At 48.8% G+C, this 24,655-nt stretch overlaps 1 protein-coding gene across 1 annotated transcript in view; it reads left to right on the top strand.

Annotated features, from left to right (window-relative positions):
• The first annotated feature begins 1,863 nt into the window (after positions 1-1,863).
• The window catches only part of LOC138364339 (uncharacterized), a 56,756-nt gene continuing 33,964 nt past the window's right edge, over positions 1,864-24,655 (top strand). The window contains exon 1 of the mRNA XM_069323946.1: positions 1,864-2,085. Within this exon, the coding sequence (XP_069180047.1) occupies positions 1,918-2,085 (168 nt within the window). The 5' untranslated portion in view covers positions 1,864-1,917. The remainder of the gene's footprint in view (positions 2,086-24,655) is intronic.

The following is a 24,655-nucleotide window of genomic DNA, read 5'->3' as shown; positions in this document are numbered from 1 at the left end:
TTTGGGTAATCCCAAGCAAAAGCCTTGGGAGTACTCGGAGGAGAAGGGTAGGAGGTAGAATTCCTAGACAACAAGCCAGAATGTAAGGGTGAAATGCTTGAAACCTTGGTTAGACTTAATCGTGCCTTCTCGCCATGCCAGTGGCTGGAGGGGATTGGTGCCCTGAAGCTACATAAACACCCTGTACCCCCCCCCCCCCCCCACCCCCAGAAGTGGCAAGGGGAGTTGGGGGGACAACAATAGCCTCAAGAACCCTAGAGGCGTCAGTTGAATTCCAGGTTGCTTTTGACCATGTCGTTGTGTAGTGGTCTAAGGTACTCACCGAATTGTGCTTGAGGGGGTTGAGCTCTGGCTCTTTGGTCCCACCTCTCAACTGTCAATCAATCGGTGTACAGATTCCTGAGCCTACTGGGTTCTATCATATCTACATTTGAAACTGTGTATGGAGTCAGCTTCCACCACATCACTGCCTAATGCATTCCACCTGTTAACTACTCTGACACTGAAAAAGTTCTTTCTAACGTCCCTGTGGCTCATTTCGGTACTCGGTTTCCACCTGCGTCCCTTTGCTCGCGTACCACCCGTGTTAAACACTTTATCTACCCTGTCAATTCCTGAGAATTTTGTAGGCAGTGATCGTCTCTCCTTACTCTTGTCTTCTAGTGTCGTGTGGTGCATTTCTCGCAGCCTTTCTTCGTAACTCATGCCTCTTAGTTTTGGGATTAGCCTAGTGGCATATCTCTGAACTTTTTCAAGCTTCACCTTGTGCTTGACAAGGTACGGGATCCATGCTGGGGCCGCATACTCCAGGATTGGTCTTACATATGTGGTATACAAGGTTCTGAATGATTCCTTACACAGGTTCCTGAAGGCAGTTCTGATGTTAGCCAGCCTCGGATACGCCGCAGATGTTATTCTTTTTTATGTGGGCTTCAGGAGACAGGGTTGGTGTGATATCAACTCCTAGATCCTTCTCTCTGTCCGTTTCATGAAGGACTTCATCTCCCACTCTGTATCCTGTGTCTGGCCTACTGTTTACACTGCCTAGTTTCATTACCTTACATTTACTCTGGTTGAACTTTAGTAGCCATTTGTTGGACCATTCATGCAGTCTGTCTAGGTCATCTTATAGTCTCATACTATCTTCCTATGTCTTAATACTCATTTTTACATCGTCAGCAAACAATGAGAGGAATGATTCTATACCATCTAGAGGATCATTTACATATATAAGAAACAGTATGGGTTCAAGGACTGAACCCTGCAGGACCCCACTGGTGACGTCTCTCCAATCTGAGACCTCACCCCTTTACACTGATTCGCTGTCTTCTGTTAATTAGGTACTCCCTTATCAATTGAGTACCTTCCCTTTCACTCCTGCCTGCACCTCCAGCTTTCGCACGAGTCTCTGGTGTGGCACTGTGCAAAGGCTTTCTGGCAGACTGCATATTTTTAGTCTGCCTACCCCACCCCACAGGTGTCTGCCTGTGAGTACTCAAAGCATTAGTCTTAATCCTCCTCATGGCTCTTACTGATTTTCTCATTTTATAATATAATTTTTGAAATCAGAGAGACTCCTCTGATTTTTTGAGGGTATACAAGGACATCTGCATAGACCGATGACACTATATGGCTGGGAAGCGTATTCAACACATTTTAAACAAGTACTCGTGTACACGTGTTAATTATCATAATAAAACCTTTGAAATGTTGGGCACACAATAATAGTATGATCTGCAGTCACATAAGCACTCGGCTAGATGTGGCTTTTCACCTCTAATTAATTCCCATGAAACGAGAGATCTTCTAACAAATCCTATATTCCATGCTATGTATAACGTTAGGTGGCTTCTACAGGTGAGTGAGCGAGAGCAAGCGGCGGTGGACGCTTGGCTGGCTTCAGGGAAGCCTTTCCATATGATGCGGGATCACCCAGAACATGGTGCGCCTATCCTGGCTGGGACTTGGGCAGCTCGCTGGGACCAAGACATCATCAACGCCAGTGAACTCATTACCATCAGGGACCTCATGTTCAGAGACGCAGTTGGCACCTTCCGTTATGGAGATGATCAAGCCATTTTATCAGTCAGTATATTATACATTCACTTATAATGTAGTGTGGATTGTTAAGTGCAACACATTAAGCAAATGCAAACAATGCATTTCTAATTAACAAAGTAATTTGTACAATTACAATAATTTTGTAATGTCTGTAAACAAAATATATTATGTTTACTAAAGACTCTGGAGTACCATGTTAAATTTTGCTAAAGGTTGACAGATTAATTCAAGTGCATACTTTTAGTGAGCCAGCCAGAGGCTTAGGGCCCGCACAGGAATATCCCTGCAAAAAAAGTGCATATTTGAGATGTAGAAATTTCCTGATGGAGTCTTCTGAAGGAACACAAACACAATGATGTCTGTTGATGATAAAAAAATATCCCTAATACTGAAAAAGATAAACCTGCGACCCATTCCCACGAGATGCCTTCTTCATCTCTCACAAAATGTCATTTTGACACAGCAGTTATGTTTCTCAAAATATGATAATGAATTTAGTATAAAAAGAATTATAACCGGCAGTTGATCTCGATTTCCTCTAGTCATTCATGGCTCGGTCCTCTTCTTGGAAAAGTTCAACATATACCTTGGAATAAAGCTTTCATTTACCTAGATATGTTGCCATTTTATAATACCAATGTAATAACAATAACAAGATTGGCTATATAATTCTTTATTACTGTGAATTTATCTATTGCAAAATGTATATTTTAATTATCTTAAAAAAACTGCAATACATTCCACTTTTATTTATTAAACTACTTGGCAATATTTAATCGGCTGATAAGTAATCTACTTACTGAAGTGGGCCCCCTTCCCCATCCGGCCTGTTGGCGCCATAAGGGGGCTTGGTGGTCGGCTGCCGGTGTGTGATGCTCCATGGGAAAGTCCTGTCATTTTGTGGCCTTATGCTCCTGCTGCTGTCTTCTCCAATTATGCCGGATCGCTTTTCCTTTTCCTTATGTTTCGTTTTTCACCCCCTTTTCTCTTATCTGCTTGTCGTTTCCTGCCGACTTTTTGCTTGTTTTGGTTATTCCTTTGGACGTCTTCTATTTTGACGCCCGGGTGCTTGGGGAGGCATACTCTTGCACCTGTAGAACCGTAGTACCCAATGTCGAGAGTGAGGGGGAACCTTTTATTGTCAATCCTCCGTTCGTCACTGAACCTGATCTCGCCAGACTGACGGTGGCGTTTGTGGGGGGTATACTCACGACGCACCCCTAGGGGGCCCCAGCATGATCGGCGATAGCTTCTTGTTGGGTGTCCTGCCTCTAATTGTGGCTCCATGGTGGGTATGAGGGCACTTTCGTGAATGAATGGTTTTTCTCTACGTCCTCATGTCTAATTCTGTTCCTCTTCTACCTTCTCCGGCTCGTGGGTGGGCGACCAAGCCCCCGAGTCGGACCGTGTTGGAAGACCGGGTTCTGTAGCCCCAGCTGCATTGGGCCCCGACCTTGCTCCTCCTTTGACCCTCCTGACTTCTCCCCTCGGCTCTCCTCCCTCCTCTGTGGTTGGGTAGAGCCCCAAGCCCCCAGTGGTGACCACCTCGTCCCCTGGCGCGGCTCCTTCTCTAGTTGTAACTACTGCGCCTTTTAACCCCTCTCTCTCTCTCGGGGTTCTCAATGCCGTCCTCGGCACGGCTGCAGTCACTCGATTCTTTCCCGTACTGATGCGTATCAAGCCTTGTTTGGTCTCGCTTCACGGGCCAAATACTTTGATCTCTTCCCTCTTGATTCTGTACCTCCTGCCGATTTCTCCCTTCATAGGCACCTTGTAGATTCCGTAGATGCCTCTGTTACTTTCCATCCCACCCGTCTCGGTACACGTGTTGTTACTACTCCTTCTCAGGATGCAGCTTTCCGCTTGGCCCCCTGGTCCCTCCTTGGTGAAACCCCCTGTTCGGGTCTCCAAGATCCCTCGGTCGAATGAAAGTGTTGGCACTAATCTCATCCCACCCCATGTTGCTACCGGTGTTCGGAATCTCCAGGAATGCCACGAAGATATTCGTCATATCCTCGATGCCCAGGGCCATTCTGACCTCCAGGTAGACTCGTTTACTCGTCCCCTCGTGGTCGTCGCCGTCAACCCCTTCGGGTTGTGAAGATTACCTTTGATGGTAGGACCCTTCCACCCTCTGTCATTCTTGCTGGTGCCAGGTGCTCCGTCCAGGAGTACATTCCCTCTCCTCGGCTATGTAATAAGTGCTGGAGGTTTGGACATGATGCCTCTGGTACTGTATCTCTGTGTCCTTTGTGTGGGGACGAAGCGCACTCGTGTGTTGGGGGTGTGCACTCCAAGTCGGAGTGCACTTCTCCCCAGGCTCACTGCCTCAATTGCGGTGAGGCCCACCCTACCTTCTCTTGTGTTTGTATACTTTACAAGCTTGAGGCAGCCGTCCTAAACTTGAAGCATCGGGAGCGTTTGCCTTTTCCTGAGGCGAGGTGCCAAGTTCGCCGTCTCCCATCTTATGCTAATATCTCTTATGCTCGCGTGTTGCTCTCTTCCTCTCCTCGTCCTTCCCACCTTCCTCAGACTCACAACCGTTTCCGGGCCTTGAACCCTGACATGCCCACTGCCCCCTCCTCTGTTCCTTTGAGTTCTGTTCCGAAGGGTCCCCCTCCTGGTCCTCTGTATGGGGGTTCCCCTTCTTTCTGCCCGGTCTGTCATGTCTCCTGTGTCTTCTTCCTCGTCTCCCTCCGATCCTCCTTCCCATCCTTTTCCTCTGTCTATTGGCTTTCCATGCCACCTGTCAGTGCGGGCTGATGTCCATCGCTCTTCTACCGGCCATCGTGTATGCTCTCGTTCTGCTTCTCTTGTTGAGACGCTAGAATCCGTTGCCCAGTACGTAGTTGCTGGGACATCTGTCTCTTTGAGTTAGAAGTGTAAGCCTGGCTCCTCTCCTTCCTCATCCCCGGCGAGTAAAAAGGCTTCGCTTTCTTCCTCGCCCCCTACCTCTGACACTCTCGCTCCGTCCCCTCCCTTTTCGGTGGTTATGTCCCCCTGTTCCTGCTATGGCAGTTTTTTTGGCCCCCGCTTCCCTCTCGGTTGGTGCCCTTGCTGAGGTGCATTCCCTGGTTTCTGCCCTTCCTGCTTCCGTCCTTGACCCTCGGTTATCCCTCCTCTTCCTCCTCCGGATGCTGCTCGTCCGCCCCTGGTCGGTCCTCTAGCTCCCTTCCCTCCTTCTTTACTCAGTTACTCCATGCCGCCTCCTAACCCTGACTTCACTGACCCTGATCCTGCGCTTCTTTAACGTGCTGTGTTCCCTTTTCATCTTTGTTTCTTCATTGTTCTCTGTTGCTGTCCTTTCTCTTCTCGTCGATGTCTATTCTTCAATGGAACGTTCGTGGTTATTACGCCAATTTCCTTGAACCCCAACTTCTGATTTCGTGGTTTTTGCCCCTTTGTGTCTGTTTCCAGGAGCCGATGCTTGGTGCTCGTCCTGGTTGCTTTCGTGGCTATTCCTTTCTCTCCCCTCCCCCAGCAATAGCCTCCTAACTCTTTGGTTCTCTTAATTTGCTCTGATGTTCCCTTTGTCCCTTTACTTTTTCCTTCGCCTCTCTATTGTTCTGCTGCTCGTATCTTTGTGAGGAAATGGAATACCATTTGTTCCATTTATCTCCCCCAGAGTGTCCTGCTTTCACTTCCCGATCTGAAACACCTACTGGACTCCTAGCAGGAGCCTGTGCTCCTGCTAGGTGATTTCAATTATCATTCCCTTTGGGGTGATGCTCTGACGAACAATCGAGGTCGCCTTCTTGAGCCGTTCATCCTCTATTCTTCCCTGTCTCTTCTGAATTCTGGTGAGACCATGCATTTGAACTCTCACCCTTTCCTGTCTTGATCTTTCTCTTTGCTCGTCTTCTCTTTACTTGGATTTCACGTGGCGGGTTCTTGATGATCTCCATGGCAGTGACCATTTCCCTATCCTTGTTATCTTTTTTTCACCCTCCCTTCTCCTTCCATAGGTGGCAGTTTGCTAAGGCAGACTGGAACCTATTTACCCTCAGTGCTACTCCCTCTCATCTCTCCCTTCTGCCTCTCCCTCGCTCTCTCCTCCTTTTTCATGACACAGTCTTCGACACTGCCCTCCACTCTATTCCTCACTCTTCCTCCCTGGGACCACGGAGATGCATTCCCTAGTGGAATTGCGACTGTGCTCGGGCTGTCCGCTGTAAGAGTGCAGCCTGGAAGAGAGACCGCCGCCGGCAGACAGCCGATTCTTTTCTTTTATTTCGGAAGGCGAGTGCGGTGGCCGGCCTGTAGGGCCATCCGTACAGCTAAACGTGAATGTTGGGTGTCTTCTGTTTCCACCATTACATCCGAAACTCCTCGGCTGCAGACCTGGAAGCGTGTCCGCAAGATAGTGGGCAAGTTCGTTCCCGATGTCTCACCGGTCCTTTACCTCCATGGTACTCTTGTGGCGGACCCGTTGCAGGTCGCTACTGAACTGGGTTTCCACTTTTCTGTTGGCTCTGGTTTTCATCTTCCCCAATCTTTCCTTCTTCGTAAACCTGTCCTTGCATCTTGTCCTTTAGATTTCTGTACTCATCTTTGCGTTCCCTATAAGGGATCCCTTCTCTCTCTGAACTTCGGTCTGCCCTGGCCCTCTGCGGTTCTAAGGCGGCGGGCTCCGATGGCATTCATTATGAGATGCTTCGCCATCTCCCTCCGTGCACGTCTCGGTATTTACTGAGTCTGTATAATCGGATCTAGGAGTCGTCGTCAGTCCCTGAAGACAGGCTTGATGCCGTTGTCCTCCCTGTTTGCAAACCGGGGTCTCTGGGAACATCCCCTAAGGACTTTCGTCCTATTGCCCTCACAAGTTGTGTCTGCAAACTCTTTGAACGCATGGTTAACGTTCGTCTGACGTGGTTCTTAGAACATCATCACCACCTCTCCCCTTCTCAATTTGGTTTCTGCAAGTGCCACAGCACAACAGATGTCCTGGTGAACTTGGAGGTCTATATTCGTACTGCTTTTGCTGCGAAGACCTCCATGGCTGCCGTCCTTTTTGACCTGGAGAAGGCTTACGACACCACTTGGCGATATCATATCCTATCCCAACTTCATTCTTTTGGCCTTCGTGGTCATCTTCCTCTCTTTCTCCGCAGCTTCCTCTCTCGTCGTTCCTTTCGGGTGCGCCTTGGTACCGCTCTCTCTCCCTCTTTTCAGCAGTGCCCCAGGATAGTGTTCTGAGCACTACTCTTTTTCTAGTTGCCCTCAATGGTCTTCTTTCCTCTCTTCCTTCAGGTGTCTTCTCCACTCTGTCGATGGAGAGGAGAAGCCACTCTTTACCCTTTGCTGTCAGGGTGATGATTCGCCTCTCCTTCAGCGCCGGCTTCAACTTGCGATTGATGGTGTCGTCTTGGGCCACCGATCATGGCTTCAAGTTCTCTACTTCTAAGACTTGTGCCATGTCTTTTACTCGGAAACGGGTCGTTCTTCGATCCCTTTTTGTCACTTTATAGTCATCCCCTTGAGTACAAAGATTCCGCAAAGCTTTTGAGGTTATTCCTTGACACTCGTTTGTCTTGGTCTCCCCATATCTCTTGCCTCCGTGTTGAGTGCTCTAAGGCCTTTACCCTCCTTCGGGTATTGTCCCATACTTCTTGGGGAGCGGATAGGCGCGCACTCCTTGCTTTACATTCCTCTCTCGTCCTGTCTAAGCTCGATTATGGTTGCCCTGCTTACTCATCTGCTTCTCCTTCTACTCTTCGCCGTCTTGATGCTTTGCACCATACTGGGTTGCGCCTCGGTTCTGGTGCCTTTCGTTCGACTCCCGTCCTTAGTTTGTATGTTGACACTGGCTTCCTGTCTCTCCAGGACCGCTGTGATCGCTACTGTCTTTGCTATCTTGCGCAGTCCTTACAACATCCTTCCTCTCGCCTCTGTCGTGCTTTAACTTTTACCCCTCCTGCGGCTCCTGTTCCTCTTCACCACCTCCCTCTTTCGGCCTGGTTATCTTGCTTACAGGATTCTCTCGGTTCGTATTTCTAATATTTCTCCTCGTGGTGTTCCTTCTTTGCCCCCATGGAGAGTCCCCTTGTGTAGTTTTGTACATCCTTGACCCGCATCACTAAAGCTTTTACCCCTCCAACAGTTCTAAAACGCCCTTTCCTTGAGCACTTCTTCTCACTCCCGCTCCGTTTCCGTCTTCACCGATGGGTCTAAGTCTGCGGACGGTGTAGGCTACTCTTTTGTTTTTCCTGATTGCACTTATGTGTCGCTTACCTCCAGAGACTAGCATCTTCACAGTGGAGCTTTATGCTATTCTCTATGCTCTTCTCCTGCTTTCTCTTTGTCAATCATCCTATGCAGTTGTTGTTGACTCTTGTTGTGCCCTCATGACTTTCGGGTCCTTTAATCTGGTTCATCCAGTGGTTGTCGAGATCCATCATTGGCTGTTTCTTGTTCACAGTAAATTTAAGTGGGCTGAGTTTTGTTGGGTTCCCAGCCATATTGGTGTCTCTTTAAATGAGCATGCGGATTCTGCCGCCAGGGAAACTGTGCGCTCTTGTCCCATCTCTCATAAAGGTATTCCTTATTCCGACTTTTTCCCAGTTATCCATTCCTCCATCCTTACCCACTGGCAGGCTTGTTGGCCTTCTGTTACTGGAAACAAACTGTGTACTCTTAAGAGTTGTGTGTCTTCGTGGCCGTCTTCCTATTACCGTAACCGGCGATGGGAAACGACTTTGGCGAGGTTGCAAATTGGCCATACTCGCTTAACTCATGGTCACTTGATGGAGCGCTGCCCTGCTCCTTATTGTCCAAATTGCATTGTCTCTCTTACGATCGTGCATGTCCTTCTTGAATGTCCTGAATTCCAGGACGAGCGTGTCTTGCTTTTCGACCGCCCCTCGCGGTCACTTGTCCGCGGGGGGATGGTCCCTGATTATACCTTATCAACCAGGCTGTGACTTATACGCTAGGCTGCGAGCAGCCGCGTCCAACAGCCTGGTTGATCAATCCAGCAACCAGGAGTCCTGGTTGACGACTGGGCCGTGGGGACGCTAAGCCCCGGAAGCACTTCAAGGTAACCTCAAGGCAAGGTCCCTCGATAGTATTTTTGGTGACTCGGATACTTTTGATATCGTTCGCCTTATGTGTTTCTGTTCTCGTATTGGTATCCTTGGTGATATTTAGCGCTCTTTGATTATCCTGCACATTTGATGGTGCTACATAGTTTTGGTGCCTTCTTTTGATAATTACTTACTTACTGAGGTAGGCTTATAAGGCCATGGTAGTAACTGCAGTTGCAATATAACAGGATTAGTGGCACAAAGAAATTTTATCCAAATCCTTAATACCACCCACCTCCCTTATTTGAATAATGTAATATACAGGTGTATATTACAGGTCTGTAATATACAGACTCAGGAGCTCTGAGTCTATTGTAACAAGACTTAGTTGGCATGAGTTTGGTAGTGGGGCTCACATATGTTGTTGAAGTGGGATAATGGTGTCTGTTGGCTCTGTCGCTGTTGTCCGTGTGTCTCACTTCGCTTCACTGTTATTCTTTATATTTCACACACCTATCGTTCTTAAACAGTGTGTAATTCATATAGCTCTTTATTTAGTCAAGGCCACCATACAAAGGTCCATGGATATATAAAACGGCTGAAACTCGGCGTGTACGACTGCTGTGTGCCTTCGTTGTAATGGGGGAGAGTGTACTGACTTAGTCCACCCCTTGCCCATCCAGATGGCATCCCTGACGTGGATGTATGGGGCCTAGTTTCATTTAAACATTGATTTTATACTCCTTGTAAACAAACGTATCTGGTTAGTTATGATTTATTGGTATTAATTTTAGAGTATTACCATGATAATCAAATAACACTTGGTATTACTTTAAGTAAGGAACCTTAAAGATGCCTCCCTAGTTTAAGACCGGTCAGGAATCTGTATATCGTTTGATTGACAGTTGAGAGGCGAGACCAAAGAGCCGAAGCTCAACCCCCACAAGCACAACTAGGCTAATACATCACGAAATGGTGGTCATTTGCTGACTAAACACACTGTTCTGGGAGGGCTTGACTTGGGTCTACAAATAGCAGTGCTTAGTTCATGTGCTCTCTCATAAATGATGTACTATAACACAAACCATGTTATATTATGTTTTTGGTAGAAATTTTCCACATCTTCGGAGACAGGAATTGACGGCTCGGAGTCCATTATTTAGGACTGACACGAGACAAACATTTATTATGTTTACTCCCTGTCGTTTTAAACGTACGAACGCAAATTTTGATTACATATATATGTGCGGCGGCTGTCCTTTGTGGATAGATGCCCCATACTTGGCCAATCTGACCTTGATCCCTCACTGTCCCTCAGAACAATATCACCAGGTTGAACATTCACTTTGTTATATGGGAAATTTGCCCATTTATGGTGCTATTCCATCATGTATTATGGTAGGAAAATGCATTTACCCTTGTATCAACTCGCTATCACCCCACGTATGAGAGATCTCTGACATTCTTATCAGGTAAGGAAGGTACAAGAGTCAGTGGTTCACCGTACATTAAGTGGGCTGGACTTATTAGTACATGTTGAGTAGAGTCATCTGACTTGTATGCCAACGGCCAATTATTTATTCTAGACGCGATTTCTGAGACTACTGTTTAGAGCTGCATGAGAACTATCATCTGTTGATGCAGAGTTTTTATCAGACATCTATCAACTGTACATATCATTCTTTCATAAAAACCTCCGTGCCAAGGCGTTCTTGGTGGGATGAATTTCCATTTGTACTGTCTTTGTTGTGCATTAGACTACACGATGTGAATAGATTTTCCATAAACCTTTATGGAATGTAGCAACCAGTGTAGAATGTAAACAACCAAGTTAGCTCTGTTATCTGAGATCATCACTTTAAGGCATGATCGGAGTGCTGCGAATCTTTGGAAAGCCTGTATAAATGAGCAGTCACATCAGGTGTTACTTTTAAATGAAATCCCCCTCCCCATCAGGCCCGTTGGCGTTGTGAGGGGGCTTGGTGGACGGCTGCCGGAGTGTGATGCTCCGTGGGACAGTCCTCTGTCCTTTTGTGGCCTTACACTCCTGCTGTTGTCTTCTCTAATTGTGCCGGATCGCTTTTCCTTTTCCTTATGTTTCGTTTTCTCCCTCCCCTCTTCTCCTATCTGCTTGTCATTTCCTGCCGACCTTTTGCTTGTTTTGGTTATTCCTTTGGACAACTTCTATTTTGATGCCTGGGTGCTTGAGGAGGCATACTCTTGCACCCATAGAACTGTAGTACCCAATGTCTCGAGCGGGGGAAGCCATTTATTGTCAATCCCCCTTTCGTCGCTGAACCCGATCTTGACGGACTGACGGTTCTTAAGGTGGCGTTTGTGGGGCATATACTCACGACGCACCCCTAGGGGGCCCCGGCATGATCGGCGATAGCTTCCTGTTGGGTGTCCTCCCTCTAATTGTGGCTCCATGGTGGGTATGGGGGCACATTCGTGGATAAATTTCTCTCTTCGTCTGTACGTCGATGAATGTTTCTGTTGTACCCTCTCAGGCTCGTGGGGTGGGAGACCCAAGCCCCTGAGTCGGCCTGTATTGGAAGACCGGGCTCTTTAGCCCCTGCTGCTTTGGGCCCCGACCTTGCTCCTCTTTTGACCATCCTTACTTTTTTCCCCCAGCTCCCCTCCCTCCTCTGTGGTTGGGTCGAGCCTCCAGCCCCCAGTGGTGACCACTTCGTTCCCAGGTGCGGCCAAGTCTCTTGTTGTGACTACTGCGCCTTTTAACCCCTCTCTCTCTGGGGGTTCTCAACGCCGTACGCGCCACGGCCCGCACTCTTGATTCCTTCCTGTACTGATGCGTATCAGGCCTTCTTTGGTCCCGCTTCATGGGCCAAATACTTTGATTTCCTCCCTCTTGATTCTGCACCTCCTAATAATTTCTCCCTCCATCAGCATCTTGTTGATTCCGTGGATGCCTCTGTTACCTTCAATCCCACTCGTCTCGGTACACGTGTTGTTGCTGCTCCTTCTGAGGATGCAGCTTCCCGCTTGGCTGCCTTATCCTGCCTTTGCGAGATTCCTGTTCGGGTCTCAAAGAACGCTCGGTTTGAATGACAGTGTTGCACTATTTTCCTCCCACTCCATGTTGCGACCGGTGTTCGGAATCTGCAGGACTGCCACGATGATATTCGGCAGTCCTTGATGCCCAAGGCCATTCTGTCCACGAGGTAGACTCGTTTACTCGTCCCCCTCGTGGGGGTCGCCGTTAACCCCTTCGGGTTGTGAAGATTACCTTTGATGGTAGGACCCTTCCATCCTCTTTTCATTCTTGCTAGTGCCAGGTGCTCTGTCCAGGAGTACATTCCTTCTCCTAGGCTTTGTGACACGTGCTGGAGGTTTGGGCATTGTGCCCTCCGCTGCTCTCGGACTGTCTCTCTCTGTCCTTTTGTGTCGAGGCTAAGGTCACTTTAAGTCGGATGTGCATTTCTCCCCAGGCTCGCTGCCTCAACTGCGGTGAGGCCCACTGTACCTTCTCCCGTGCCAGTATCAATTACAAGCTTGAGGCAGCCGCCCTCAACTTGACGCACCGGGAGCGTTTATCTTTTCCTGAGGTGAGGCGCCAGGTTCGCCGGCTCCCGCCCTTATGCTAACATCTCTTATGCTCCGTGTTGCGTCCTTCCTCTCCTCGTCCTTCCCACCTTCCTCAGGCCCACAACCGTTTCCGGGCTTTGGACCCCTGTATACGCCCACTGCCCCCTCCTCTGTTCCTTTGAGTTCTGTCTCGAAGGGTCCCCCTCCTGGTCCTCTGTCTGGGGTTCCCCTTCTTTCTGCTCGGTCTGTCATGTCTCCTGTGTCTTCTTCCTCGTCTCCTCCAATCCTCCTTCCCATCCTTCTCCTCCATCTATTGACTCTTCCCGCCGCCTGTCAGTGCGGGCTGATATCCATCGCTCTCCTACCGGCCGTCGTATGTGCTCTCGTTCAGCTTCTCCTGATGAGACACTGGAATCCGTTGCCCAGTACGTAGTTGCTGGGACACCTGTTTCTTTAAGTCAGAAGCGTAAGCCTGGCTCCTCTCCTTCCTCCTCTCCTGCAGGTAAGAAGGCTTTGCTTTCTTCCTCGGCCCTTACTTCTGACTCTATCGCCCCTTCCCCTCCCATTTCGGTGGTTGCGTCCCCTGTTCCTGCTTTGGAGGTTTCTTTGGGCCCCGCTTCCCTCTTGATTGCTGCCCTTGCTGAGGTGCGCTCCCCTCTTTCTACTCCCCATCTTCCTTCTGCTGTCCTTGACTACTCCTCTCGGTTGCCCTCTCCTCTCTCCTCCTCCTCTCCGGACCCCGCCTGTCCACCTCTGTTCTGTTCTCCCCGCTTCCTTCCCTCCGCCTTTGATCAGTTTACCCATGCCCCCTAACCCTGACTTTGCTGACCCTGATCCCGACCTTTATCTTCTTTAACGTGCTATGTTGCTCTTTCGCCTTTGTTTCTTCCTTGTTCTCTGTTGTCCTTTCTCTTCTCGTCGATGTCTATTCTTCAATGGAACGTTCGGGGTTATTATGCCAATTTCCTTGAACTCCCACTTCTGATTTCGTGATTTTCACCCTTGTGTCTGTCTCCAGGAGCCGATGCTTGGTGCTCGTCCTGGTCGCTTTCGTGGCTATTCCTTTCTCTCCCATCCCCCCCCCCCCCCAGCTGTTGCTGGGGCTCCTAACTCTTCTGCTCTCTTGATTCGCTCTGATGTTCCCTTTGTTCCCTTACTTTTTCCTTCGTCTCTCCATTGTTTTGCTGCTCGTATCTTTGTGGGGAAATGGTACACTGTTTGTTCCATTTATCTCCCCCTGAGTGTCCCGCTTTCTCTTCCTGATTCTGAAACACTTGCTGGACTCCTTGCCGGAGCCTGTGCTTACTGCTGGGTGATTTCAATTGTCGTCATTCCCTTTGGGGTGATGTTCTGACGAACACCCGGGGTCACCTTCTTGAGCCGTTTATCCTCTCTTCTTCCTTGTCTCTTTTGAATTCTGGTGAGCCCACGCATTTGGACTCTTGGATTCGCACCTCTTGATCTTTCTCTTTGCTCGTCTTCTATTTACTTAGATTTCATGTGGCAGGTTCTTAATGACCTCCATGGCAGTGACCATTTCCCCATCCTTGTTACCTTTTTCTCTTTTCGCCCTCCTCTCTCCTTCCCTAGGTGACAGTTTGCGAAAGCGGACTGGAACCTCTTTACCCTCAGTGCTACTCTCTAACCTCTCCCTTCTGCCTCTCCCTCGCTCTCTCCTCCTTTTTCATGTCACTGTCTTCGACGCTGCCCTCCGCTCAAATCCTCGCTCTTCCTCTCGGGGTCCACGGAAGTGCGTTCCATGGTGGAATGCAGACTGTGCTCGGGCTGTCCGCTGTAAGCGTGCAGCCTGGAAGAGACACCGCCGTCCGCAGACAGCCGATTCGTTTCTTTTATTTCGGAAGGCGGGTGCGGTGGCCCATAGGGCCATCCGTACGGCTAAACGTGAATGTTGGGCATCTTATGTCTCCACCATTACGTTCGAAACTCCTCTGCCACAGGTCTTGAAGGGTATCCGCAAGATAGCGGGTAAGTTCGTTCCTGATGTTTCACCGGTGCTTTCACCTCCATGGTACTCTTGTGGCGGACCCGTTGCAGGTCGCTACCGAACTGGGTTCCCACTTTTCTTCTGTTAGCTCTGGTCTTCATCTTCCCCAATCTTTCCTTCTTCGTAAACCTGTCCTTGAGTCTCGTCCTTTAGATTTCTGCACTCGTCTTCGACTTCCCTATAACGATCCCTTCTCTCTCTCTGAACTTTGTTCTGCCCTGGCCCTCTGCGGTTCTACAGCGGCGGGCTCCGATGGTATTCATTCTGAGATGCTTCGCCATCTCCCTCCGTGCACGTCTCAGTATTTACTGAGTCTATATAATCGGATCTGGGAGTCGTCGTCAGTCCCTGAGCACTGGCTCGATGCCGTTGTCCTCCCTGTTCACAAACCAGGGTCTCTGGGAACATCCCCTAAGGACTTTCGCCCTATTGCCCTCACAAGTTGTGTCTAAACTCTTTGAACGTATGGTTAACGTTCGTCTGATGTGGTTCCTGGAACACCATCACCTCCTCTTCCCTTCTCAATTTGGTTTCCGCAAGTGCCGCAGCACGACAGATGTCCTGGTGAACTTGGAGGTCTATATTCGTACTGCTTTTGCTGTGAAGACCTCCGTTGTTGCTGTCCTTTTTCACCTGGAAAAGGCTTACGACACCACTTGGCGATATCATATCCTATTCCAGCTTCATTCTTTTGGCCTTCGTGGTCATCTCTATCTTTCTCCGCAGCTTCCTCTCTCGTCGTTCCTTTCGGGTGTGGCTTGGTACCGCTCTCTCTGCCTCTTTTCAGCAATACGAAGGTGTGCCCCAGGATAGTGTTCTGAGCACTACTCTTTTTCTGGTTGCCCTCAATGGTCTTCTTTCCTCTCTTCCTTCAGGTGTCTTCTCCACTCTGTCGATGGAGTGGAGAAGCCACTCTTTACCCTTTGATGTCAGGGTGATGATTCGCCTCTCCTTCAACGCCGGCTTCAACTTGCAATTGATGCCATGTCGTCTTGGGCCACCGATCATTGCTTCAAGTTCTCTACTACTAAGACTTGTGCCATGACTTTTACTCGGAAACGGGTCGTTTTTCGTCCCTCTTTGTCACTTTATGGTCATCCCCTTGAGTACAAAGATTCCGCGAAGCTTTTGAGGTTATTCCTTGACACTTGTTTGTCTTGGTCTCCCCATATCTCATACCTCCGTGTTGAGTGCTCTAAGGCCTTTACCCTCCTTCGGGTATTGGCCCATACTTCTTGGGGAGCGGATAGGCGCACTCTCCTTGCTTTACATTCCTCTCTCGTCCTGTCTAAGCTCGATTATGGTTGCCCTGCTTGCTCGTCTGCTTCTCCTTCTACTCTTCGCCGTCTTGATGCTTTGCACCATACTGGGTTGCGCCTCGGTTCTGGTTCCTTTCGTTCGACTCACGTTCTTAGCTTGTATGTTGACACTGGCTTCCTGTCTCTCCAGGACCGCCGTGATCGCTACTGTCTTTGCTATCTTGCGCGGTCCTTACAACATCCTTCCTCTCGCCTCTGTCGTGCTTTAACTTTTACCCCTCCTGCGGTTCCTGTTCCTCTTCACCACCTCCCTCTTTCTGTCTGGTTATCTCGCTTACAGGATCTCTTTCCATTCGTATTTCTATTGTTTCTCCTCGTGTTGTTCCTTCTTTGCTCCCGTGGAGAGTCCCCCCTTCCGCAGTTTTGTACATCCTTGACCCACATCACTAAAGCTTTTACCCCTCCTATGGTTCTAAAATGCCTTTTCCTTGAGCACTTTTCTTCTCGCTCCCGCTCCGTTTCTGTCTTCACCGATGGGTCTAAGTATGCGGACGGTGTTGGCTACTCTGTTGTTTTTCCTGATCACCCTTATGTGTGTCACTTACCTCCGGAGACTAGCATCTTCACAGCGGAGCTTAATACTATTCTCTATGCTCTTCGTCTCCTGCTTTCTTGTTGTCAGTCTTCCTTTGTAGTTGTTGTTGACTCTCGTAGTGCCATCGTGCTTCTCGGGTCCTTTAATCCGGTTCATCCAATAGCTGTTGAGATCCAGCATTGGCTGTTTCTTGTTCACAGTAAATTTAAGTAGGTTGAGTTTTGTTGGGTTCCCTAGCAATATTGGTGTGTCTTTAAATGAGCGTGCGGATGCTGCCACCAAGGAAGCTGTCCGCTCTTGTCCCATCTCTCGTAAAGGTATTCCATATTCCGACTTTTACCCGGTTATCCATTCCTCCATCCTTACCCGTTGGCAGGCTTGTTGGTCGTCTGTTACTGGTAACAAACTACGTACTCTTAAATGGTATTTCCTCGTGGCCGTCCTCCTACCACCGTAACCGGCGATGGGAAACGGCTCTGACGAGGTTGCATATTGGTCATACTCGCTTAACCTATGGTCACTAGGAGCACCGCCCTGCTTCTTATTGTCCTAATTGCATTGTCTGTCTTACGGTCGTGCATGTCCTTCTTGAATGTCCTGACTTCCAGGACGAGCGTGTGTCTTGCTTTCCGACCGCCCCCCGTGGTCACCTGTCCCTCAATAGAATTCTTGGTGACTCTGATACTTTTGATATCGTTCGCCTTATGCGTTTTTGTTCTCGTATTGGCATCCTTGGTGATATTAAGCGCCCTCTGATTCTTCCGCACATTTGAGGGTGCTATATAGCCTTCCCGTTTTGGTGCCTTCTTTTGATAATTACTTACTTTTAAATGAAATGCTGTAGTAGTTGCATAGGTAAATAAACCGATATTTGCCTTTGTCGGATGTCCATCTTGTGTACCTGTAAGAGAGATAGCCCCTGTGTGATGAACTCCATTTCTTTCGAAGTGACGTAAATGTACAACTCTTTTTATAGAGCAGAGGTGGACCAGGGTAATCTTGCATCGTACAATTGGCTTATCACACAATTCTTCAGGATGCTTTTTAAAGACTGTCATCTCTAAGGATCCCAGTACTGTTGTCTCAGTTGTTTCATGGTATCTAACACTCCTCCATGATTGGTGAAGTGCTGATGTATATCCAGCACAATCAACCTTGTGATCCAATGGTTTTATTGATAAGGATGAATGGTTTCATGGTTTATTTCTTCATAATTCAGTCTATGTCGGAAATTACGACACTATATACCATCAATCAATACAATATGCAGATAATATTGCTACTGAGTTTGTATTAACATAAATTAAACAAATTCTCTTACTTATTCAAAGAAAATTAGAGTTGTGGAATTTTCCCCTGAAAAGAGAGGATATAATTGCCAGGTCGCCAAAATTAAGTTCACCAGCTAATGATTTTGTGAATTAATCTTAAAACACCAGTCTGGAGAACAAAATAGATAAAAGGTATTCTCCATGATTGAATCTAATTAAATCACAAATAAAACCAAAGTATCCCTCCCATTATTGATAAAAGGCAGATAATTTATCCAATCTCTCAACGTTCAACGTACCGCTTGATAGGGGAGGGAGGAAGAGACGCCATTAATTATCAACATAAAGTCTTGCCTGTGAGTACGCTCGCATAAGATGCACAAAAATTTCCTGCTAGTCAGTGTTGCAGGACGCCAAATCTCTCATCAGCATGCCTTCATTAGCTAAAAGGGAAGTGTTCTATATCCGTTTGACTATTATTAATGTACATTTATGGCCATATTTAGTATATTATGTCAAGAGGTTAGAATACATGGCAAGCCACCTGGAATGGGTAAGCTTAAATTAACTAATTGAATTCTCATAATATTGTGCCTCTAATATAGACGTCATATATTGGTTATTGTTTATTACTATATGACTATATGACAAGTGAAATTAAAGGGGAAGAAGACACTACTGGCTTTTGCCAGTATTTTGTACATTTAAGTTTTGTCAGAGGAGATTTGTCTGCCCTTTTTCTGCACTCTATTGCTGTGTCATCAGATGGGTGACAACTGTCTTTACGCCATCATATCCCAGCAAACAATTTTAGGGTACCACAACGTACCTGGAAAGTGTTTGAAAGCAGTGGCAACGTTTGTTTTCATGTATTACGTACGTTATTGTATATGATCGTAAATAGATCGCCACAACTTGCTGCACAATGTTGCCTAAACAAAATTTGAGACTTTGTGGCAACCTTAAATGCTGCATAAGTCATTTTTGTGATTGATGGCATATAGAGAGTGGCGAGGCGGTGGTGGAGAGTGGCGAGGCGGTGGTGGAGAGTGGCGAGGCGGTGGTGAGGCAGTGGTGTAGAATGGTTTGTGGTGGTGAATGAGAGACGGTGGTGGTGGTGGTGAGTGAGAGACGGTGGTGGTACTCGCCTAATTGTACTCGCCTAGTTTGCTTGCTTGGGGGTTGAGCTCTGGCTCTTTGGTTCCACCTCTCAACTGTGAATCAACTGATGTACAGGTTCCTGAGCCTATTGGGCTCTATCATATCTACACTTGAAACTGTCTATGGAGTCAACCTCCACCACCTCACTTCCTAATGCTTTCAATTTGTAAACCACTCTGACATTAAAAAAGTTCTTTCTAGTATCTCTGTGGCTCAACTGGGCACTCAATTTCCACCTGTGTCCCCTAGTGTGTGTACCCCTTGTGTTAAATTGCTTGTCTTTATCAACCCTATCAATTCCTTTGAGAATCTTGAATGTGGGGATCATGGGTCCCCCCTAACTCTTCTGTCTTCCAGCGACGTGAGTTTTAATTCCCGTAGTCTCCCCTCTTAGCTCATACTCGTCGGTACGGTACTAGTCTGGTGGCAAACATTTGAACCTTTTCTTTGAACATTTCAACACTCCCTCTACTACCACTCCCACTACCACCACCCACACTACCACCACCCACACTACCACCACCCACACTACCACCACCCACACTACCACTACTCCCAAAACCACCACCCACACTACCACTATCAACACTACCAACTCCATCTACCACAACTCCTAATACCACCTCCTACAGTACCACCATCCACACAACCACCACCCACACAACCACCACCTACACTACCACCACTCCCACTACCTCCACCCACACTATCACCACCCACACTATCACCACCCACACTATCACCACCCACACTACCACTACCCACACTACTACTATCAACACTACCACCACCACCCACACTACCACTACCCGGATTACCACCACCCACACTACCACCATCTACACTACCATTACCCTCACTACTACTACCCATACTATCACCACCTACACTACCACCACCCACACTATCAATACCCACACTACTACTACTCACACTACCACCACCCAAACTACCACCACCCACACCACTCCCACCCACACTATCAACACTTGTTCTACCACCACCTCATTCCCACCACGCACACAACCACCACTCCCACTACCACCACTCCAACTACCCCCACTCATACTACCCCCCACTCCCACTGCCTCCACCCACACTACCACCAACCACACTACCACCAACCACACTACCACCACCCACTCTACCACTACTCCATCTACCACTAACCACACTACCACCCCCCTCTGCCCCCACTCTCACTACCACAACCCCCACTCCCACTACCCCCACTCCCACTACGACCACCCACATTACCACCACACCCAATACCACCACTCCCACTACCACCAGCAACAATACCACAACACACACTACCACCACCCACACTACCACTACTCCCACTACCACCATCCACACTACCACCACCACTTTGTCTATTCACTTACTCAAATTTGGCTGTGGCCACTTGTCAATATGTGTCCAGGTGTACATAGTCAGCTGGTGTTTGTATAGACAAATAAAAGTCCTCACATTTCTTGATATGCCTGTTTAAAAGCCTTTCGGACTTAATAATTTTCTCTTATTTGTTTCTACAGTAAACATATTTGATGAATAGCTAGCTGTGCTCATGGACTTAAAGAATAATTACCTTAAGACTTAGTGTAACTGTTTGTGTGTGTGTGTCAGCGTGTTTGACTGCGGTGTCTTCGTTGTGGTGGCCCCCTCACTGTCTGGCTCGTTGTCGCCGTGAGGGGGCTTGGTGGGCAGCTGCGAGAGTGTGATGCTCCGTGGGTCAGTCCTCTGTTCTTTTGCAGCCTTATGCTCCTGCTGCTGCCTTTACCAATTTTGCCAGGCCCCTTTTCCATTTACTCATGTTTCTTTTTCTCCCCCCTTTTCTCCTATCAAATTGTAATTTCCTGCCGACCTTTTGCCTGTTTTGATTATTCTTTCGACCTTTTGTTTTTACGCCCGGGTGTTTGAGGAGGCATACACTTGCACCCATAGAACTGTAGTACCCAATGTCTCGAGCGAGGGGACCCTTTTATTGTCAATCCTCCTTTCGTCACTGAACCCGCTCTCGACGGACTGACGGTTCTTAAGGTGGCGTTTGTGGGGCGTATACTCACGACGCACCCCTTAGGGGCCCCGGCAAGATCGATAGCTTCTTGTTAGGTGTCCTGCCTCTAATTGTGGCTCCATGGTTGGTGTGGGGGCACATTCGTGAATAAAGTTTTTCCACGTTTTCATAGCTGATAATGTTTCCCTTGTATTTTCTCAGGTTCGTGGGGTGGGCGACCAAGCCCCGAGTCGGACTGTGTTGGAAGACCAGGCCCTGTAGCCCCTGCTGCATTGGGCCCCGACGACCTGACTACTCCCCTCAGCTCCCCTCTCTCCTCTGCGGTAGGGTCGAGTCCCCAGCCCCAGTGGTGACCACCTCGTCCCCTGGCACGGCTCAGTCTCTCATTGTGACTACTGCGCCTTTTACTCCCATGAACTCCGGGAGTTCTCAACGCCGTTCCCGCCACGGCCGCACTCGCACGATCCCTTCCTGTAATACTACTTACAACGCCTTGTTTGGTCCCGCTACGTGGGCTAAATACTTTGATCTCCACCATCTGGATTCTACTCCTCCTGACGATTTCTCCCTCCATAAACACCTTGTTGATTCAGTAGATGCCTCTGTTACTTTTAACTCCACCAGTTATGGTATGCGTATCGTCGCTGCTCCTTCTCAGGATGCAGCTACTCGCTTAGCCGCTTTGTCCTGCATTGGAGAGACCCCTGTTCGGGCCTCCAAGAATGCTCGGTTAAATGCCAGTGTTGGCACTGTTCTCCTCCCGCACCATATTGCAACTGGTGTTCGGGACCTCAACGATTGCCATGAGGATATTAAACATATCCTCGAAGCCCAAGGCCATTCTGTCCTCCAGGTGGACACGTTTACTCGACCCCCTCGTGGTCATCGCCGTCAGCCCCTTCGAGTTGTAAAAATCACCTTTGATAGTAGGACCTTTCCGCCCTCTATTATTCTTGCTGATGCCAGATGCTCCGTTCAGGAGTACATTCCCTCTCCTAGACTATGCAATAAGTGTTGGAAGTTCGGGCACGGTGTCCTCAAATGCACCAGTACTGTGTATCTGTGCCCCTTGTGTGGGGACGATAGTCATTCTAAGTCCGAGTGCACTTCTCCCCAGGCTCGCTGCCTCAATTGCGGTGAAGCCCACCCTACCTTCTCACGCTCGTGTAAGCACTACAAACTCGAGGAAGCCGTCCTCAACTTGAAGCACCGTGATCATCTCTCTTTTCCTGAAGCGAGACGCCAAGTTCGTCGTCTCACCCCTTACGCGGGCGTCTCCTATGATCGCGTGTTGCGTTCTACCTCTCCTCGTCCTTCCCGTCTTCCTTAGTCTCACAACCGTTTCCAGGCCTTAAACCCGACCACACCCACCACCTCCTCCCCTATTCCGTTGCCTCCTGTCCCAGATGGTCTCCCTCCCGGTTCTCCATCTGGGATTTCCCCCCTTCCTACCCAGTCCGCCATATCTCCCTTGTCTTCTTCCCCATCTCCCCCCACTCTTTCTTCCCGACCCTCCCCCCAGTCTCTTGACCTTCCACGCCACCTGTCTGTCCAGGCTGATATCCATCATCCTGCCAGCAATCTTCGTGTTGTTCGCTCTCGTTCCTCTTCTCCTGCTGAGACCATTGAGTCTGTCGCCCGGTACGTTGTTACTGGAACGCCTGTCTCTTTGAGCCAGAAACGTAAGCCTGGCTCCTCTCCTCCTTCCTCTCCGGCGGGTAAGAAGGTTTCTCTTTCTTCCTCGCCCCCTCCCTCTGACTCTGTCACTACATCCCCTCCCATTTCAGTAGTCGAACCCCCTGTCTCTGATATGGAGGTTTCTTCCGCCCCCGATTCCCTCTCTGTTGCTGCCCTTCCTGAGGTGCACTCCCTGATTTCTGCCCCCCCCCCCCCTCCTCCAACTGTCTTTGCCTGCCCCTCTCAGTTGTCTCCTCCTCCTCCGGACCCCATCAGTCCGCCTCTGGTCTGTTCTCTCGCTCCCTTCCCTCTCTCCTTACTAAGTTTATCCATGCCCCCTAACCCTGATTTTGCCGACCCTGCTCCTGAGATCCTTTAATAAACTGTGTTCCACTTTCCCTTAATTTCTTTCTTGTTCTCTGTTACTGTCCTTTCTCTTTAATAATGTATATTCTTCAGTGGAATATTCGTGGATTTTATGCCAACTTCCATGAACTCCAACTTCTAATTACACAGTTTACACCACTTTGTGTTTGTCTTCAGGAACCTATGCTTGGTGCTCGTCCTGGTCACGTTCGTGGTTATTCCTTTCCTTCTCCCCCCTCCCCCCAGCTCTTGCTGGGGCCCATAACTCTACTGCTCTCTTAATTCGTTCTGATATTCCCTTCGTCCCCCTACTTCTTCCGTCCCCTATCCATTGTTCTGCTGCCCGTGTTTTTGTGGGTAAATGGTATACAGTCTGTTTCATTTATCTCCCTCCAAATGTCCCTCTTTCCCTTCCTGATCTTAAGCACCTCTGGACTCCTTGCCAGAGCCGGTGCTCTTTTGGGTGATTTCAACTGTCGACATTCCCTCTGGGATGATGTTCTGACAAACACCCGAGGCCATCTTCTTGAACCGTTCATCCTCGCTTCATCTCTATCTCTTTTGAATTCTGGTGAGCCCACTCATGTGGACTCTCGAACTCGCACCCTTTCCTGTCTTGATCTTTCTCTCTGCTCGTCGTCCCTCTACTTAGATTTCACGCAGCAGGTTCTTGATGACCTCCATAACAGTGATCATTTCCCTATCCTTGTTTCCTTTTTCTCTTTCCACCCTCCCCTTTAATTCCCTAGGTGGCAGTTTGCCAAGGCTGACTGGTGCCTATTCACACTCCGCGCTACTCTCTCTGACCTCTCCTCTCTGCCTCTTCCTCGCGCCCTCCTCCTTTTTTATGACACTGTCTTCAACGCTGCCCTCAGCTCTATCCCTCGCTCTTCCTCCCGGGGCACACGGAAGTGTGTTCCCTGGTTGAATGCGGACTGTGTTCGGGCTGTCCGCTGTAAGCGTGCAGCCTGGAAAAAACACCGCCGGATCAGACGATCCGGAATCAAAAGAATCAGCCGGCAGACGGCTGATTCTTTTATTCTGTTTCGGAAGGCAAGTGAGGTGGCCCGTAGGACCATCCGTACTGCTAAACATGAGAGTTGGAAATCATATGTTTCCACCATTACGTCCGATACTCCTCTACCACAGAACTGGAAGAAGATCCGCAAGATTGCGGGCAAGTTCGTTCCAGATGTCTAGCCAGTTCTCTACCTCTGTGGGACTCTTGTGGCGGATGGATCCAGTGAAGGTCGCGGCCGAACTGGGTTCCCACTTTTCTTCTGTTAGCTCTGGTTCTCATCTTCCTCAATCCTTCCTTCTTCGTAAGCCTGTTCTTGAATCTTATCCTTTAGATTTCCACACTCTTCTCCGCCTTCCCCGTAACGATCCTTTCTCTCTTTCTGAACTTCAGTCTGCCCTGGCCCTCTGCGGATCTACAGCAGCGGGCTCGGATGACGTTCATTATGAGATGCTTCGCCATCTCCCTCCGTGCACGTTTCAGTATTTACTGAATCTGTATAACCAGGTATGGGAGTCGTCGTCCGTCCCTGAGGACTGGCTCGATGCTGTTGTACTCCCTATTCGGAAACCAGGGTCTCTCGGTACGTCCCCTAGGGACTTCTGCCCTATTGCTCTCACGAGTTGTGTTTGCAAGGTGTTTGAGCATATGGTA

Source organism: Procambarus clarkii, chromosome 2 (assembly GCF_040958095.1).
Source record: "Procambarus clarkii isolate CNS0578487 chromosome 2, FALCON_Pclarkii_2.0, whole genome shotgun sequence".
Taxonomy (NCBI): Eukaryota; Metazoa; Arthropoda; class Malacostraca; order Decapoda; family Cambaridae; genus Procambarus; species Procambarus clarkii.
The sequence above is the reverse complement of the archived record's forward strand: the minus strand, read 5'-3'. Positions and strand labels throughout refer to the sequence as shown.